The sequence below is a fragment of the Misgurnus anguillicaudatus genome, chromosome 5 (genome assembly GCF_027580225.2).
Source record: "Misgurnus anguillicaudatus chromosome 5, ASM2758022v2, whole genome shotgun sequence".
NCBI classification, from domain to species: domain Eukaryota; kingdom Metazoa; phylum Chordata; class Actinopteri; order Cypriniformes; family Cobitidae; genus Misgurnus; species Misgurnus anguillicaudatus.
Genome location: NC_073341.2, coordinates 4,229,617 through 4,247,336, shown reverse-complemented (window position 1 = coordinate 4,247,336; position 17,720 = coordinate 4,229,617). Strand labels below are relative to the sequence as shown.

At 36.5% G+C, this 17,720-nt stretch overlaps 2 protein-coding genes across 2 annotated transcripts in view; one reads left to right on the top strand and one right to left on the bottom strand.

Moving 5' to 3' along the window:
• Positions 1 to 844: 844 nt before the first annotated feature.
• LOC129414657 (uncharacterized) lies at positions 845 to 7,723 on the bottom strand. Its single transcript, XM_055168729.2, has 9 exons — positions 7,218 to 7,723; positions 5,421 to 5,633; positions 4,636 to 4,778; positions 4,258 to 4,527; positions 3,025 to 3,068; positions 2,446 to 2,520; positions 2,278 to 2,349; positions 1,984 to 2,022; positions 845 to 1,905 (listed from the first exon to the last, which is right to left on the bottom strand). The coding sequence occupies exons 1-9, from the start codon at positions 7,287 to 7,289 to the stop codon at positions 1,460 to 1,462; spliced, it is 1,374 nt and encodes a 457-aa protein (XP_055024704.2). The 5' UTR covers positions 7,290 to 7,723; the 3' UTR covers positions 845 to 1,459.
• Positions 7,724 to 7,826: 103 nt separating this feature from the next.
• mtor (mechanistic target of rapamycin kinase) overlaps positions 7,827 to 17,720 on the top strand; it is a 146,150-nt gene continuing 136,256 nt past the window's right edge. The window contains exons 1-9 of the mRNA XM_073867426.1: positions 7,827 to 7,959; positions 12,560 to 12,714; positions 14,610 to 14,718; positions 14,817 to 15,049; positions 15,264 to 15,464; positions 15,547 to 15,691; positions 15,953 to 16,218; positions 17,134 to 17,242; positions 17,529 to 17,712. Coding sequence (XP_073723527.1) covers positions 12,595 to 12,714; positions 14,610 to 14,718; positions 14,817 to 15,049; positions 15,264 to 15,464; positions 15,547 to 15,691; positions 15,953 to 16,218; positions 17,134 to 17,242; positions 17,529 to 17,712 — 1,367 coding nt within the window. The 5' untranslated portion in view covers positions 7,827 to 7,959; positions 12,560 to 12,594. The remainder of the gene's footprint in view (positions 7,960 to 12,559; positions 12,715 to 14,609; positions 14,719 to 14,816; positions 15,050 to 15,263; positions 15,465 to 15,546; positions 15,692 to 15,952; positions 16,219 to 17,133; positions 17,243 to 17,528; positions 17,713 to 17,720) is intronic.

Sequence of the window (17,720 nt, the reverse complement as noted above, 5' to 3'; positions counted from 1 at the left end):
TATAGAAATATGCAGATATATGCAATATATCTACATTTAGAAATACAAAAAGAAATTTGTTCTCTTTAAAAAACAAGTTTATCTTTTCATTGTCATTGTATGAATGTAATGTACCGTAGGTTTATCTGATGTCAAAACCATTGCCATTAGATGTCATTAATAGCACATAACTGTTTTTGTGTCATTCACTGCAACAACCAACCTGAGATACTTTTAGTGTTATCAATAGCTTTACAACAAAAATTCATGACCGACTCACTATAAATCAAAAATCCTCAGCATAAACACACACAAAACTGCATTTTGACCTGAATTGTCAGTACTGTGGAGAACAAGAATAAAATGTGCTAAACAGTTTCATGTAAGTAACCTCTGATCAGCTGAATGGTGACTTCACAAAATTATCATTTACAACAAGACAACAATCAAAATATTCAGACAAAAAGGATATAGGCATTCCTTACAACATACTCTGATAATTTTAAGTTTATATCACTTTAATGTTTTTGGATGGATTTTATACATTTAAATGTTAAATGAACTAAGATTTATTTTTTTAGGAATATGTGCAAAACACTAAATATTAAGTGACGTTTACCTCACGGTTTAAGTAAAGACAATATCTGACTACAGTTATAAAGTCCTTCCTGTGGCCCCATATTATTTGACACATTGGTTATTTAACTTCTTATGTGATTTGGAGGTGTCGTGTAAGTAGATATTTATTTTTAATTTTAAGTCCTGTAATTTGTGATTAACAGCAAAATTATGAAACAGCAAAAGACACATTTCTCCATTTACAGGACTCTGAATCCTTTAGAAAGAAAAGCATGCCAGCCAGATGGAGAAGACAGTGAGGGATCGTTTTATTTCAGTCACAACTTGAGCTAAAACTGAATGACAGTTAAATGGATATAATATTGTATTGGACCAAGTAAAGCTTGAATAACATGTAACGCGTTGAAATAGGAACATACAGTCACTTTACACGAGTATGGAAAATGAAAAAAATAACCACACAAAATTAATTGTATGTGAATTGGATAACACTGGATTAAGGAGTCTGCTGAATAATGTAACCATTATTATTGTAAAGCAAAAGTAATATTGAAAAATAAAGAAGTCATTCATGCTTTTTCCATCATAGGTACAGTAATAACCTCAAAATCTTTCAGATGCTGAAAATGGACTTCATAGAAGAATGAAGACAGAACTGAACTTATCTCACTAATGTTAACTGGCATGAATACACTAACTTAATCATTGACAGTATATATACAAGCTGAATTATCTACATCAAAACAATACCTATTTGGCTCTCAGTTAACATTAAATCAGCCTAGATGACATAATAATGTCATTTCAGAGGCAGAGAAACCCATAACATCTGATATTACTGCTCTTTCTGTGGAATATTAATAAATAATCTGCCAAAGGACCAGGAAAATGCATTAAGAAGCTAAATAGGGTCATTTATGTGATCTTGTTGTTGTTCATGCTGTTGCTCTGCTGGAGATAAGGAGTCAGTCTGTGCTTCAAGCATGTTACCTTCCTGCAAACAAAACGTAAGAGTTTGGGTAGTGATTTTAGATTTGCTGTTACAGTATGGGTGCTCTCTTCTTGTGCTCTTTGGCGGTCTACCAACAGATCGACGGCCCCCTGAAGTCCCTTTCCTCCGTGGGCCTGCAGGTGGTGGTAGAGCGATCGTATTGTTTGTCGTTGGAGTTTCACCAAAAGCAAACAGCGCAGACTGCATAACACTGTCGGTCTTTATTTGAAAGAAATTAGACACAAATGCTCTTATAGGTGGTGTGAAAGTTGCATCCTCGCTCAGCTTCTTTTTCAGTATCCCAAAAATCTCCTCCAGCTGTCCATCCAAAGAGCCAACGACCTCTTCACCAGCACCTGCACAGAAATGAACATACGTTTCAACAAAACATGCGTTTATACATACGTTTATACAATGTGAGAAAAAAAGCTTACTTGGCCCTGGCTCAGTGATTTCTGTGAGATATTCTCCATCTAAACAAAATGAAGAAATCAATTCAATGCAAAGCAACTTTACGGAAAAATTCATCATGAGCCTCATTCTCTTCCATAGTAGGAAAAAATTTTTGTTTGGCTACAACCATTCCTAAAAATATCTTTCTTCATGTTCAACAGAACAAAGAAATGTATACAGGTTTGTAACAACATGAGAGCGGGTAGATGATGACAGAATTTTTATTTTTGGGTGACCTATTACTTTACTATATAGGTGAGTATAGGCTGCTTTACCTGCTGTGATGAGTGGTACTGTAACAGTCATTCCATCTTCTGTCGTCACTCCAATGCATGTGGTGGGTTCAGCTATTCATTTCAGACAACATGAGATACCATCCAGTTATTTTGGACAATGAATATTAATTCAGTCTCAACATGAACATGAAATGTCATCAAACTCACCCGTCACTGCCGCAGTTTCCCATTGGGATGGATCCAACATCAAGGGTTTAAAAAGCTGCTCTGAAATATCCTTCTCTGAATAGACACCAACAATAGACATCAAAACACACAAACAGCTAATCACTTCTCTGCAACCCATTTAAAAACAATCACAGCTATAACGTTAAGTATATATGTATTTTTTGTTCATTTGACCGTTATAATTAAACATTGATGTATGAGAGGTTCTGCTAACAGGCCACCATACGATGATAAAGCTACATTCATACCGTACATCAGCCTGTAAAAGCTTTTTACTTACAAACACTAAAGACATACATGCTTATTAAACAATGATGCTCTGCAGCTAAAAGATACAGTTCTTGATATGTAAACTGGTGTTATCAGTTATAGCTTTAACTGGATTATGTATTGATGCATGACCAATCAGGCCATAACTTTACCATTTTTATTCACACATGGCAATTATTGACTGTCACTTCAATAACAAAGTATGTCATAAAGTCAGTATTCTGCACATTCAAAGTCATCTCCATCTATGCATGCTACATTGTTTTTGGACTGTATAAACCTCCTCACCTTCAGAGACAACATCTGCCTTCTGAAAAAGCTTGTAGTATAATCTGTAGTGAAATAAAAAATAATGAGATGTTGGTTTTTCTTCAGTTTTCTCAACAACTAAACAAATACAATACAATACAATATTCCACAATACATGGTTAAAGGCACAATGAAATTGGAAATGAAAAACCGTAATTAGTTTTGGAATATTGTGGGGTTTTTTTTTTTTACAAATGACTTATCTGTAAGCTTCATTATAAAAAAAAAAAAAACAAAGTATGTGCCCTCAAAATCTTTAATCAAAATGCAGATCTGTTTCTCGAAACGATATCTCATTACTTCGATGCATATGGTATGGCAGGTGGGCGGAGTCCAGGAAAAGATTGCAGTGATTTGCAAATAGCAACATGACCCAACTTCAAATGATCCAATCAATCCTTGTTGGACGAATTTAATTCCAGCCTTACCTTTTATCATTTCAGAAGCAGTTTCACTCGGACATACGTCACCTCAGGAAATAAGACAATCGCTACTTCTGTTTCGTGGCGACTTTAAAAAGATAAGCCCTATTTAGACTGGACACCCAAACAATGGGTGATGTCAGCTTCTGGGAAACCAAAACTTAGGAGAACAGATTCATTCCCCATTAGACCTTCTTGGGCTCCAAGATAATAATAGATGGGGCAAATACATCTACTCATTCGAGGATGAGTAAAGATTTATTTTTATTTTATTATTTAGTATTACGCCAGTTTAAGAGTATAGTTCCTAGCCATATCTGCATAGAAAATGCTTTTAATTTTCTGTCGGTCTTAGTACACGATGTAACTACAGAAAAGTCAAGTTTTAAATGGGAAAAAAATCGAAACTCTTTGGTTAATTTTTAGCACGATGCTAATGGTCTTATCAGATTCAATGGATTGTGCTAAGCTATGCTAAAAGCGCTAACAGCAGACCCAGAGATAACTTGAATGGATTCCAAAACTGTAAAAATCAAATGTTTAACTCTAGGGGAGCTGGAAAATTAGCTTATTTTCAAAAAAAGTGGAATGTCCTTGTAATAATTTGATTAATTGTTTGTGACTAGTTTATAGACTTAATCCTTTCTGTACCAGACAATATGTTTTAAAATGGGTAATTTTGTAATATATTGCTTATTAGAAACAAACTCTCTTGATTTTACTCTTCTCAAAGAGAAAAGATTGTTGAAGCAGCTTTATAATACAAGGCCAGCAGCACCGAATTACTGACCTGTAGCAGAACTGAAGGTCCGGACAAATGGAGCGATCCGCTATGGCGTAAACATAATTTTCTCCGACCTCCTCCTGTAGATTATATTTAATTGTCTTGAGCGCAGAAGAGGGAGAGTGTCCACTCATGTAGAGCTCCTGAAGTTTTTCAATAGTTTCACTTGACACGTCTCTCCACCTCATGGCCTCAACACTCGTGAGTTTGTGGTTGTGTTCATTCCTTAAGTTCACATGAAGGAAGTAGCCCTCTTCTATGTGCGGGTTTCCAGATCTGTGACGGCATGTATGGAGTATGTTTTTATAATGTACTACTACATATAAATACAATCCAGATGATGTGTGAATAATGTATGCGAATGTAGTTTTATTCATATCTTACCTAGACTTTCGATCTAGCATGTATCTTTTGAGGATTAGAAACATGGTAGCAGGGCAGTTGGTATTTTTGGAAGGTTTTGGATGAGCTGATGTTTTGGGTGATTTGGATGAAGTGTACGTTTTGTGCTGGCATCTTAGATCCACCTGTGAAATATACATAAATGCTAATGACACAGTATTACAATACACATATCCCATCCTGTTTAATGTACCTTCCGTGTTTAAACTTGCATTAAGATGCGATGTAATACTACTTTGTATTCACAGACATTTGCATTGAGTGCTTCTCTACTCACCTACCTCATTACTTTTACTCCATAAACATCTTTAGTGTTTCTATACATATATTCACATTCATTAAAGGCAGGGTGCGTGATTTTTGAAAAACACTTTGGAAAAGGGAGGCCGACTACCAAAACACACTTGTAGCCAATCAGCAGTAAGGGCCGTGTCTACTTACTGACATCGTTGCCGGGGTTGCGTATGTGTGGGGCGGGTCTATCAAAAAAAGGTCCAGATTATATTGGGGTAGCGGCGTGTTTGTTTAGGTGGTCAACATTGGCTTTCAGAAATCATGCAGTTTAATATACATGTTGCAATTCTAGTTAAATGCTAAATATATTATATTGTCTATTTATGACGTGTACACCGCACAATGATAATAAAGTTGAATCTAATGTAAATTTATTTGAGCATAATAATTTTAGGATAGAGCGGTAAGGTCCTACCCAAGACCTTTTCTCTCTCTCTCTGTGTGTGTGTGTGTGTGTGTAAGGTTGTTCTTACTCTGTATTTGTTGTAACGTCCAGAGTCTGGGTATGTTCTGGACTTTCGCCATGTTAAGGTTGAAGATTTCTGGAAGTCATCAAGCCACTTCTGGACCTCTTCTTCTGTAGTCAGCTGCAATTTTATTGCTGCTCTGAAGTTTTTTGAATCATTTACCATTTCTAGAAGCTCATGTTGACACAGTAGATGACAGTAGCCCGGCGGTAAGATTTTCTGCCATTCAAAGTTTGACATTAGTACATACACTTTAAATCCCCTAGAAATGTGCTTGAATGACATGCCACATTATCAAATAATGTCACAGTGCAAAACAATGAGAAACTCTTGAAAATAGATGTGCATTACTTATGTAAACACATTATTTAAAAAAAATAGTGTAATTACCTGGAATCATTATTTTTCTGAGATGCACCTAACTTTCACCTAACTAACACATAGTTTACTGTATAGGACTGATAAACTAAATTCTGTCATCATTTACTCACTCTCATGTTATTCTAAACCTGTATAAGTTTTTAATTTTGATAAATGATGAGAAGCACACAGCTGCCGTAAAAATGACTTTCATCAGGGCTCCAGACTGCCACCAAATGGGGGCATTTTGCCACCAAAATTTGAGAGTGTGCCACTGAATTTTACATCCAGCTGCACATGTGCGACCAGTAAATTTGACCTTTTTTTGTGATGTGACACGGAATTTGAAAACAGCACATTGTACTTTCTGTATCTATCATTAAAGTGTTTATTAGTAATACAGTGGAAATTAGTAGAAATGTGAATATTTGGATAGCATGTTGATTAACAACAGTGTGTGCCCCTAAAGTTTCTGGTTGCGCCCCTAAAATTTTCAGTTGGGGGCCACTGTGCTCCTAGTGAAAAAAGTTAGTCTGGAGCCCTTTTCATTCTATTTGTTTTCCTATATGGAAGTATGGTGATAAATTATGAAGAAGATATTTTGATAAATGATAGTAAGCATACAGCTGCCATAAACATTGACTTCCATATTAGGAAAACAAATATTATGAAAGTATTGTGATAAATGATAAAGATATTTTGATAAATGATGGTAAGCACACAGTTGACTTTATCGATTGAATTCCATTGTACTTCTTTTTCCTACTATGGAAGTCAATGGTTATAATCAGTTATGTGCTTACTATCATTTATTTAAATTTTATCTTTTTTCTGTTCATCAGAAAAAAAGAAATTCATACAGGTCTAGAACAACATAAGGATGAGAAAATTATTACAGAATTGTCATTTTTTAGTGAACTATCCCTTTAAATAGCTAATTTACTAACTCACACATATATCCAAAACATTTTTCCACAGTTAAATAAATTGTATTTTGACAGCAATGGTGTAATTGGATTAACACATCTCTAAATCCATTTTATATCAAATATCTAAATCACAATGGCTATAAATAAAACTACAAGTGAAAATAAATAAGCCTTACTTATTGTTTTGGAACGTATTTAGACTTTTTTCAATTTACACAGCAAATGTCAATTTCTTTTCTACGTTGATGTAACCATGTTAACGAGGTGCCATTCAGCTTTAACAAATTGCTATTATGTCATTTACTCACTGTATAACTATTAAGGAATAACTATGGCAAACGTATATTAAAATTGTATCGGTCACAAAAGACAACTGGCTGGATGCTAAAGTAAACAGTACGAATGAAGCGTTTCGGCGGTGCAACATTAACATGCTAGCTCTGTAGCTTACATATGCTCAAGCGTTTTAATGGTGAAAACCAGCGCTGCTGTTCTTAAATAAAAACAAACAAACCTCTAGGTGTGTTGTGTCCTCTGCTGCTTTATCGTCTCCTAAACAGTGAAAACACTTTAATAATAGTGCCATGTTTAGCAGCTAAACACAGCGAAACCATAAACTCAAGAAGCTACTGTACGGACCCTACTCCGATTTGTGTTGATAGGTATTCTCTTCCGCGCCTGACCAGAAACCCTACAGCTTGCATGTATATTTGAACTATTAGCTACAAAATACGTCTTTCCTCAATCTACAAGTGGCCATATTAGTAATTGGAGTTTTTTCTTGTGTTTGTTTTCTTTATTTTATTTTCGTAATGTTTAGCATGTGACACCTATTTGATTTTTTTAATCGTATGGGAACGGAACAGTACGGACACAGGAAACGACATAAACCAATAATGATTCTAAAATCTATAAAAAATAAACTTATCCAGTAAAGTCAAACTATTGTAAAATGCACCGCAGTGCTAAAAGGAATTGATTCAAAACGCTTTCCTCTCCTCAATGTACGATTCAAATACCGTCTTACTATGACAGGCGTTTTACGCATTCTTATTACGTAGTGGTAGTACGTGAATGTGGGCTCACTGTGTCTTTCCGGCTTAAGTCGATTTAGTTTGATTGGTTGATTTGGACGGTCTGTCATTGCACCACGACGCCTATTGGTGGAGCCAGCGTCACTCAGTTGTTGTGAACCCGCCCTCTGTGTTTGCAGTTTCATGAGTGGAAACGTCTGTAGTGGCAAACCATAAACACAAGTAAGATATATTATGTATCTTTGTTTAAGTTTGCAGATTTTTCGACCGCATGTACGTCTCTTCTGTAGCTTCTGACAAGATTTAAGCCGTTGCAAGGGCGCTTGGGTTTTAATAAACCGATGGTAGAGAGGCAAGTTAGCAGCACGTTTGGCTAAGTAACGTATCTATCCGCTGCATGTGTCATACTGTTGTCTTAAAATATTATTCTGATGAATGCTTGTGATCGAGACTCTTTGCTTTAAGTTGGGTTAAAGGCTGGGCATGTAACTAATGCATCTGATGGGTTAATGTTTGATGTGACGATCAGAGGAACTGAATATAAACTATGAAATATCACATATTTTGCATAAACAAATTGGCTTTATGATGAATTAGTAATTGAATAAGTATAATAGGTTGTGTGGTAAATAAAGATCAGGGCTGATAACTGAAAGGCTGTTATTTCAAGGGTTCATTCATTAAGAGTAACATTAACATGTGATGTGAAATCTTAAAGCTATGATCACAACACATGTCAAAGTATCTGATTATGTTTTTTAAATTGTGGGCAATTTCAGAGGCTGCCAGGCTGCTGTTAGCCGCCCTTAGTCCTTAAACAGCTTGCTATGCAAGTTTTGTATCATTGTAACATTGGTCAATTTGAAACGTTAATTTAGGTTCCAAGAGTAGATCAAGCATTCAGTTATGACCAGTGTCATATAAGATGTTAAATTCATTCTGGTGTTCTTACAGGTCATGTTTAGTGAAATTAAATAACAGCATTAATAACTGTCCTTGACCTTTGACCTTGTTTTGCCTTCATGTTCATTTTGCTCTTTGCTTTTATAAAGTAGTTAAAAAATGTAAGGGCCTTAAAGCATTAGCCGTAGTTCACTGACAAGCTAGGCAATATCGTATTTATTATCGCAGGGAATTCGTCCAAGATAATGATGGCGATATATCTTAGCTTGTCGGTGCACACCCGACCTGTAAAATGTCTTAAAATAATCACCAGAGCAATGTCTTAGCAATGTCTGTGGTAACCGTGATATTTAGTGGAATAGCTTACTCCGTTACAGGGCTCGCAAAATTTCAAAATCCCTGGTAGCCCAGTCCTTCGGGCAGGCACTCTTTAGTTTTTGGTAGCCCAAAATGAATGCAAGTAGCCCGAATAAATAATACATTACTTTTAATGTAGAATATTGAGACAAAACATCTATCAAAACACAAATAACACATAACACTCTGAATCTGAAATATTAACTGAAGTCACAGATAAGAAAATGCCACTTGACTTTGTGGGCATAGGTGGTTTAGGGGTGTGCATTGGCACTGCCCTCACAATTCGATTAAATTACGATTCACCAGGTAACGATTCAATTCAATTCGATTCTACGATGCATCAGAATTCTACTGTACACAACAAGGCAAATTTTTCATCAGTCAAGTAGTAAAGTCAAGCGCATCTATTCTCAACAAAAACAGAAGCTTAAGCAGCTTTAAGACAATGACAATTATATACCTGAGATGAGAATTTTACACATGGAAATGTTCAGAAAGAACTGATACACACACTGAAAACATTTGAACAAGTTTTATTTTTGAAAATCACAATTTAATATTTCATGTCCCTGAAATTATTTCTGTGGGGAAAAATACAAATCTGTCTATGTTTACTGAAAACTAATACAATACATTATCTCTTAAATGCCTTCTTGTGCAAAAAACTATGTTGCATGTGTGACCCTGCGTCAAACTGATTCTGTCTGGACAGGATTTACAGCAAGTTTTCAAAATCACGATAATCAAACACGGTTGTAATGATCAGTGATGCACCGATGTATCGGCCGATTTTTGATGAATTTGAAACAATCGGCATATCGGCAATAGCAGGAGAAAGGCAGATACCGATTGTTTATTAATAAACTGCATAAAGAAATCCATTATATGTAAAAAATGAGTTAATTTTGTTTATCAAATAAATGCTGAATAGCAAAAACCACCTTTGAAGGTTGTCATGCTGTCTTATTATATTTGTTTTAGCTTAATTTGTGCCTCTCTTATTACGTTGGTCAGTTGAATAATAATTAGATCCAATCCATGTTCAGTAAAAATAATTTGATGCAGAAATAAACTAGCTAATAGACCAACTGTATAGTATTGTATACAAGTGTTTAATATCGGTATCGGCCAGAAGTTGTCTGTTTAAATCGGCATCGGTATCGGCCCAAACAAATCCTATCGGTGCATCCCTAGTAATGATAATAAAATTTTAAACGATAATTCTAACCGTCAGGTTATGTTTTGAAACTGGACTGTTTGTACAGATAAACATGACCATGCTCACTTGTTTCGTTTTATGAAAACCATTTTATCATGGTTAATCGTGAAACTGGTAATCGTCCCATCCCAGTATCAGTTTGAAAATGGTTTGTTGTTTTTATTTGAGCTTCCATGCATATTACACATTGGAACGTTACTTATTCATGATACAGCACAGCCTCTCGTACCTTATTGCTGACATAATTTAATGGCCTGTCGTCAATTATTCCCTATATCATAGACTACTTCATTTAAAGTTGTATATAGGGTTGCAAAATTATGGGAGTTTTGGAAACTTTCAATGGGATTACACAGGAATTAATGGGAATTTTGGCATGCGGATAAAGATGAGTCAGATGTTTAGGAAGCAAATGTTTGTATGTGATTTAGTTTGTATAATTACCCAAAATTTACAAGTAATTCTTAAGTTTCCAATATTTCCAAAATTCCCAAGGTTTGCAACCCTAGAATTTTACCACTTCAACAGGAAATCTTGAATCAGGAAAGATAGATAATTTTTTTTTACCAACAATTACAGTTTTTCTCGATTGCTAGCCTAAGACCCATTTCTTGAATGCTGCTCTCCTTTTCTCTAAACTGTGAACACAAAACCCAATTTTCAAGCTACATTCACAAAACCTCAGACTCTTCTTGCAAAACCAAACGTTCACCTCAAAACAGTTCAATCTGTGCTCAAAACTGAACTATGTTGTCAAATCGTGCCCTGAGTCAATCAAAATTAAAAACACTACAGAACAGTCACTAAACACTACGTAGAAAAATAGAAAACACAATGCTCAGGACATGAAGCTTGAGAAATAAATGTTTATTGTTAACTAGGCTAAATGCATGTCGCAAAACAAAAACAAACTGTGCATTTAGCACTTGTACAAAAAGACAAAACAGAAATCTTATGCAGAACATGGTCAATCACAGTAACTCTGATTTCATCAGATATTACTGTTCTTTGTCTTCACTGACCACCTCGACCTCCTCTTACACAAACTCTTCCACACAGATTTCTATCCATTGTAGGGCCTCACAAACCACTGCTCTCTGAACTGGCTTACTGTATATGTTCCCTCATATCATTAGACACAAGTGTGATCAATTTTGAGTTGTTGTGTTCAAGTAGTGACACTTGTGCTTTAAATTGTGTTTGACTTTTGTCACATGTGCTCACCATTTTGCAGCATGGGTGCATCACAATGAAAATGTGTTGGCAAGTTGTGTCTTGTGTAAACAGGTGAAAAGTGCTTATGGTTTTGCCAAAAGAGTGATTAATTCAATCAGTGGGTTCAGGCAACTGAGCATTTGGTTCAAACAATAGGGTTTAGTGTTTTAGCAATTGAGAAAAACTGTAAACCTGACATCAACTCTAGCATAATTTTTGCTTTCTAAGCTCAAATTTAGCTAAAAACAGCTTCTGCGCATGCTCACATGTTGATAAAAGTAAAATGGCTGCTCTTAATTTTGGGAGCATGTGAAAGCTGCGCAAGTTTATTTTCTTCTTCTACCTTTATTTCTTTACGCCATTCCAGCATCTAAGGCTATATTCATGGCGAGAACCAGTTAATCCATACACAAGTTTTATTCAGACAAGTTGATTCATACACAGGTTGGGGGAGGGACAATTTGGCATCTCCAATTTGCCTAACTTGCATGTTTTTGGACTGTGGGAAGAAACCCTGGAGTAAACCCACAGCTGATTGAGGGAGAACATACAAACTCCACACATAAAGACCACCTGCCCTAGACGGGGCACGAACCGGGGACCTTCTTGCTTTGAGGCCACAGTGCTACCCACTGAGCCACCTGCAAGTTTTTTTCATTAGTTGGTCTGAAATATCTGAAAGCCCTATGTACAAAACGTTGTGCAGCAGCATGTTTACTAACATCACGAGCAGCACTACTCTGACATAATATTAGTGTGCATCAACTTAAAGAAATAGTTCACACAAAAATGAAAGTTCTGTCATCATTTACTCACCTTCATTGTTGTTTAAAACCTGTATGAGTTTCTTTATTTTGTTGAACACATAAGAAGATATTTTGAGGTGTTAAACTGACAGAAGTCGAGTTTAAGATTGTATTTTATGAATATGAGGCACCTAAATCTCATGGTTCTTTTAGCGCAGAACTGGAAAGTTTATATGTTTCCCAGTACTGTATGTATCTCATGTTTTGTATACTTTGCTTATTTTTGATTTACGGATCTCATAATGCTCATTCTGTTTATTTGACAATATTCATTATGTTGTTTAGACATTAACGGTCATGCGTGTTGTTTGTATTGCAGGTAGAGGTGCGTGAAGCTCCGTGTCAGCCGCCAGCATGTCTGGCACTGCGTCTGTGCTGCAACAGTTCGTGAGCGGCCTCAAGAGTCGCAATGAAGACACACGAGCCAAAGCTGCCAAAGACCTTCAACACTACGTCACCACTGAACTAAGAGAGGTAAATGTGTTTTAAAGGAATATTATTTCTTTTCTCAAAAGTAATGTCTTAATAAACGGTTAAGCTCCAGTTTAACACAGAAAAAAGTGTTTAAAGGAAAAATAAATGTTTATAGTAATCCACTTACTGTAATAGACAAGTCTAGCAGACAAGCATTGAGCTTTTTAACCTAAAAAAGATCATGGTTTTATGTATTACTTCAATTATATCCATTTCTTTAAGGGCACATATTATGCAAAATTCACATTTACAATGTGTTTAGACATAAACGTGTGTTAGCAGTGTGTGAACACAACAACCCTACAATGGAAATTTTACCCAAAAGCTTTTCTAAATGTGTTTGTTAACATGTTGTAGCACTAATGCGGCTAACAATACTTTTTAACATGCTATTATAAATTATCTATATGGTATTTTGAGCTAGAACGTCACATACACACTCTGGGGACACCAAAGATTTATTTGACGTCTTGTGAAATGAAGAGTTTGGTTCCAAAACGCGATAAACGCCATTTTTGGAAAAAAAATGAGTTACTGCCAAAATCAGTATTATATCAGGTCAGTAGTTAAAAGTAAATAATTAATTTTACCCAAAATCCAATACCCGCCGTGATATTCTGTCATCTTTTCTCCCTTTTTTCCCAAAATGCGACAAACGCCACTCCTCCTTTTTTACAGAACGCAATAAATCCATTCCTGATATTACAGCGGACCATTCACGCAATGTAAACAAACATGGCGGTGCGCTGAGTACACGGAATCCTAATTTTCCTCATCTACTTTGTACTTCGTGATCAACAAACAAAACAAAATAATACTTTAATAGCATTGATAAACCTGTGATGGTTTTCTGTGACGGGAAAGAAACGTAAGCCATCAACAGCTAATAATTTCCGCGAGAGGCACTCGGTTGCTTGTTCTCCAGACAGCATCAAGCTTCTCATGCTAAAACATTGTGTTCTTAATATAACAAAGTAAGTGTTTTGGTTAATGCCATTAATGTTTATTTTTTAATCATTGTATACCACTAGTTAACTAAATAAATATAAAATGGTAAAGATGAATGCACATTTATACATTGATTTAATAGATTTATAGCATTTTGAAATAAAAAACTGTCATGGATTTATTGCATTTTGTGGAAAAAATAATTCGTTTTTATAATAAATCTTTGAAAATCAAGTTATGGATTTGAATTTTTTATGTGTTTATAACCTAAAGATGCTATGTGAAAGTTTGTAACAGAAAATAGTGGTTTTCATCTTGTCACTTTCTTGGTATAGAAAACACGTTTTTACCGAAATTTGTCAAAAGGGATTTATTGCGTTTTGGAACCAAACTCTTCAAATATATGTCCCCTTTAATTGACAAGATAACTCTTTAATGGCAGGGAAAGAGGTAAAGGTACAGTATGGGTTTTTAGCTGCATCTAGTGGTAAGTTTGAGAAGCTATGGTAGCTGCCACAGGACAAACATGTAGTTGAAACAGATCTGATCTCTTCAGGAAGCTGATTCCAGCTACAGGTGGCATAATATCTCAATGCTGACGCACCTTGTTTTGAGTGAACCCTTGGTATTTCTAACTGATCTGATCCTAATGATCTGAGTAATCTGTTAGGTTTATATTCAATTAACATATCTGTAATGTATTTCGGTCCTAAGCTAAGAAGTGATTTATTAACGAGTAATAATACTTAATAAATACTTAATAAAATCTATTCTGATGTATATTATATTGCATTTCTATCAAGAGATCCTTCTAAAATTAACACAATGCACCTTTAAATGAAGTGGGAAATAATTGCCTTAGGTAAAAAAAATGAAAATATGTGTATTTGAATCTTCTTTCATGGAATGAAAAGTTTTTGTGCTAATTTTTTTGCTTCTTTCTCAAGCTGAGCCAAGATGAAGCTACGACTTTCTATGATGAGCTAAACCACCATATATTTGAGCTGGTTTCTAGCTCAGATGTGAACGAGAAGAAAGGTGGTATTCTTGCCATAGGTGAGTACAAACCCAACAAAGTTCTTACAGTAGAAATGTGTCCTGTAATTCAGATCCTTAACATGCTTTGTTTTGTTGTGCAATCGCCATCTCTCCAGTGAGTTTGATCGGTGTGGAGGGGGGAAATGCCACCAGGATCAGCCGCTTTGCCAACTACTTGCGTAACCTGCTCCCCTCCAGTGATTCAGTGGTCATGGAGATGGCCTCTAAGGCCATGGGACACCTGTCCATGGCAGGAGATACCTTCACTGCAGAATATGTGGAGTTTGAGGTGAAAAGAGCTTTGGAGTGGCTGGGAGCAGACCGAAATGAAGGCAGACGGCACGCAGCGGTACGTTGAATGACTTCTTATGTAAGATACAATTGGTCATGGTGAACCGCAGGGAACAACTCACTCTTACTGTATGTAGTGATGTTACTAACCTAACTTTTTAAAAGGGTAACTTCACTGTATGGTATTGATGGCTAGTTTTACAGTCAAGTTGCCGTTTGATCTGGAGTCTTTAGGCTGACGTGACTTGATTTCGCTTGTCTTTGTGTTGCAGGTACTGGTTTTGCGGGAGCTCGCTGTCAGCGCGCCCACCTTCTTTTTTCAGCAGGTTCAGCCGTTCTTTGACAACATCTTCTATGCGGTGTGGGACTCCAAACAGGCGATTCGTGAAGGTGCGGTATCTGCCCTCAGAGCCTGCCTGATCCTCACGACTCAGAGAGAGACCAAAGAGATGCAGAAACCTCAGTGGTACAAGGTCAGAGTCACCACATCTCCAGCTGTCCACATATGTGTGCATGTGAGCATTTGTTAAAATAAACCCTTTTTGTCATGAATAGCAAACGTTTGAGGAAGCTGAGAAAGGTTTTGATGAAACCCTGGCTAAAGAGAAAGGGATGAACAAAGACGACCGTGTGCACGGAGCCCTGCTGATTCTCAATGAACTGGTTCGAATAAGCAGCATGGAGGGAGAGCGTATGAGAGCACATGCTACAGAAAAGCAACATGTTTGTTCTTTTTCACTCCTTCGTTTTTACTTTTTCACTTTTCCTTGTCTTGTTTTCTTTTCTTCTCCTTTTTTCTTTTTTGTTTTTCCATTGTTGTTCTTTCTTTTTCCATTTTCCATACTTTTTTGTTTGTATGCATTCTGCTAATGTTTCTTTTACTCGTTCTTATGTTTTGTTGATCTTTTCATTCATTCATTCTGTTGTTCTTGAATTTCCTGTGTCCATCAGCGTATGAGAGAGGAGATGGAGGAGATCACGCAGCAGCAGATGGTTCATGATAAGTACTGTAAGGAGCTGATGGGTTTCGGCGCTAAACCTCGTCACATCACGCCCTTCACCAGCTTCCAGTCAGTGCAGCCGCCGCAGTCCAACGCTCTGCTGGGTCTGCTGGGATACAGCGCACCGCAGGGTTTCCTGAGCTTTGGTGCTACACCCGTTCCCTCCAAAAGCACGCTGGTGGAGAGTCGATACTGCAGAGAACTGATGGAGGAACGCTTTGACCAGGTGATCACTGCGAGGCAATACGTGTCTGCTGTTGCTGCATCCAAGCTTTCAGTTTCCTCCTCTTGTGACCTTCCTTTTAAATTGTAAATCATAGAGACCAAAACTTGCTGTGATGGTCCTCCAATACCACCAACTATTGATGCACTCTAGTTGCCATTATGTTTAGTTCATTTAAATACTCCTGAAAATTTCTGTTTCTGTCTTGGAAAATAATCTGCTATTTTTTATAAATATGTTTTTTTTATGTCTGATACGAATATTGAGAAAGCAATCTGGCTGATATAAAGCACTGATGTGTTTACAATGAATGAGAGACAAACAAAAGGTCGGTGTCCCGGATCGGGATTATCTTAAACCAGGACTAGGCCTTAGTTTAATTAGGAAAAATAACTAGTTTTAACAAACATGCCTTACCAAAACATTACTTGTGTCCATTCTGAGGAAAAACAAAGGGCACTGATGTATTTTAAGATATGTCAATGCAAGTTGTTTTCAGTTTGGACAGCTCTTACATTTATTTTAACCCAGAACAATTATCAGCCGCAGTAATATCACTTGTCTTTTTAAGATCCCACTAGTTTTTTTAGGTAGTTTGTAAGAGCCCATAATGTCTAGTGTTATTTTGTGCAATGCTTAAATTGTAAGAAACTTGGACATCAAGACAATCTGATGACTGTGGTGTGCTATGGCTTATATTTTCCAAACACAAATCTTTTTAACTGTGATCAAGTTTGTTAAGATTTTGTACCAAAACAGCCAGGCCTACAAAATCCACAGCACCCAGTTTATACTTTTAAAACTGCAGGCAGAGTTGATTTTTTACGTTGAAAATCTTGTTTTGTTTTTCTAATGTACCATCAGAACAAATTTATGTTAAATATAATGCTGTAATTCATGTCTATGCTTTTGTAACAGGTGTGTCGTTGGGTGCTGAAATACAGGACCAGTAAGAATCCACTGATTCAGATGACGATCCTGAACCTGCTCCCACGACTCGCTGCCTTTCAGCCTAACACATTCACCGGTAACAAACATTTTCACAACCCACTGTAAGGATTATATATTTGCTCCTGTATAGCTCAGTTGTAGAGCTTTAGCAGTGCAAACAGTCATGGGTTTGATCCCAGGGAACACAAAAATGTATATCTTGTAATGCACTGTAAGTTGTTTTGGATAAAAGCATCTTCCAAATGCATAAATGACAATATTTACACATGATGAGGAATCAAAAAAAGATCATGCACGGATTTACGGACTAATGATTTGTTTGTTTAAACAAACTACATTAAACTTTGGTCTTCCACCCTCAGACCAGTATTTACAGGACACTATGGGTCACCTACTGGGCTGCCTGAAGAAAGAGAAAGAGCGCACAGCAGCGTTTCAGGCGCTGGGACTGCTGGTAGTGGCAGTGAGGACCGAAATTCAGCCCTACCTCACCAAGATCCTCGAGATTATTAAAGCTGCACTGCCACCTAAAGACTTTGCACACAAGTAAGAAG

Coding starts and splice junctions, on each gene's coding strand:
- LOC129414657 (XM_055168729.2), bottom strand. CDS start 7,289: ATGGCACTATTATTAAAGTGTTTTCACTGTTTAGGAGACGATAAAGCA. Junction 4,779..5,420: donor GACGTTACAACAAATACAGA/GTAAGAACAACC, acceptor TATATTTCACAG/GTGGATCTAAGATGCCAGCA. Junction 2,521..3,024: donor GGCAGATGTTGTCTCTGAAG/GTGAGGAGGTTT, acceptor GTGTCTATTCAG/AGAAGGATATTTCAGAGCAG.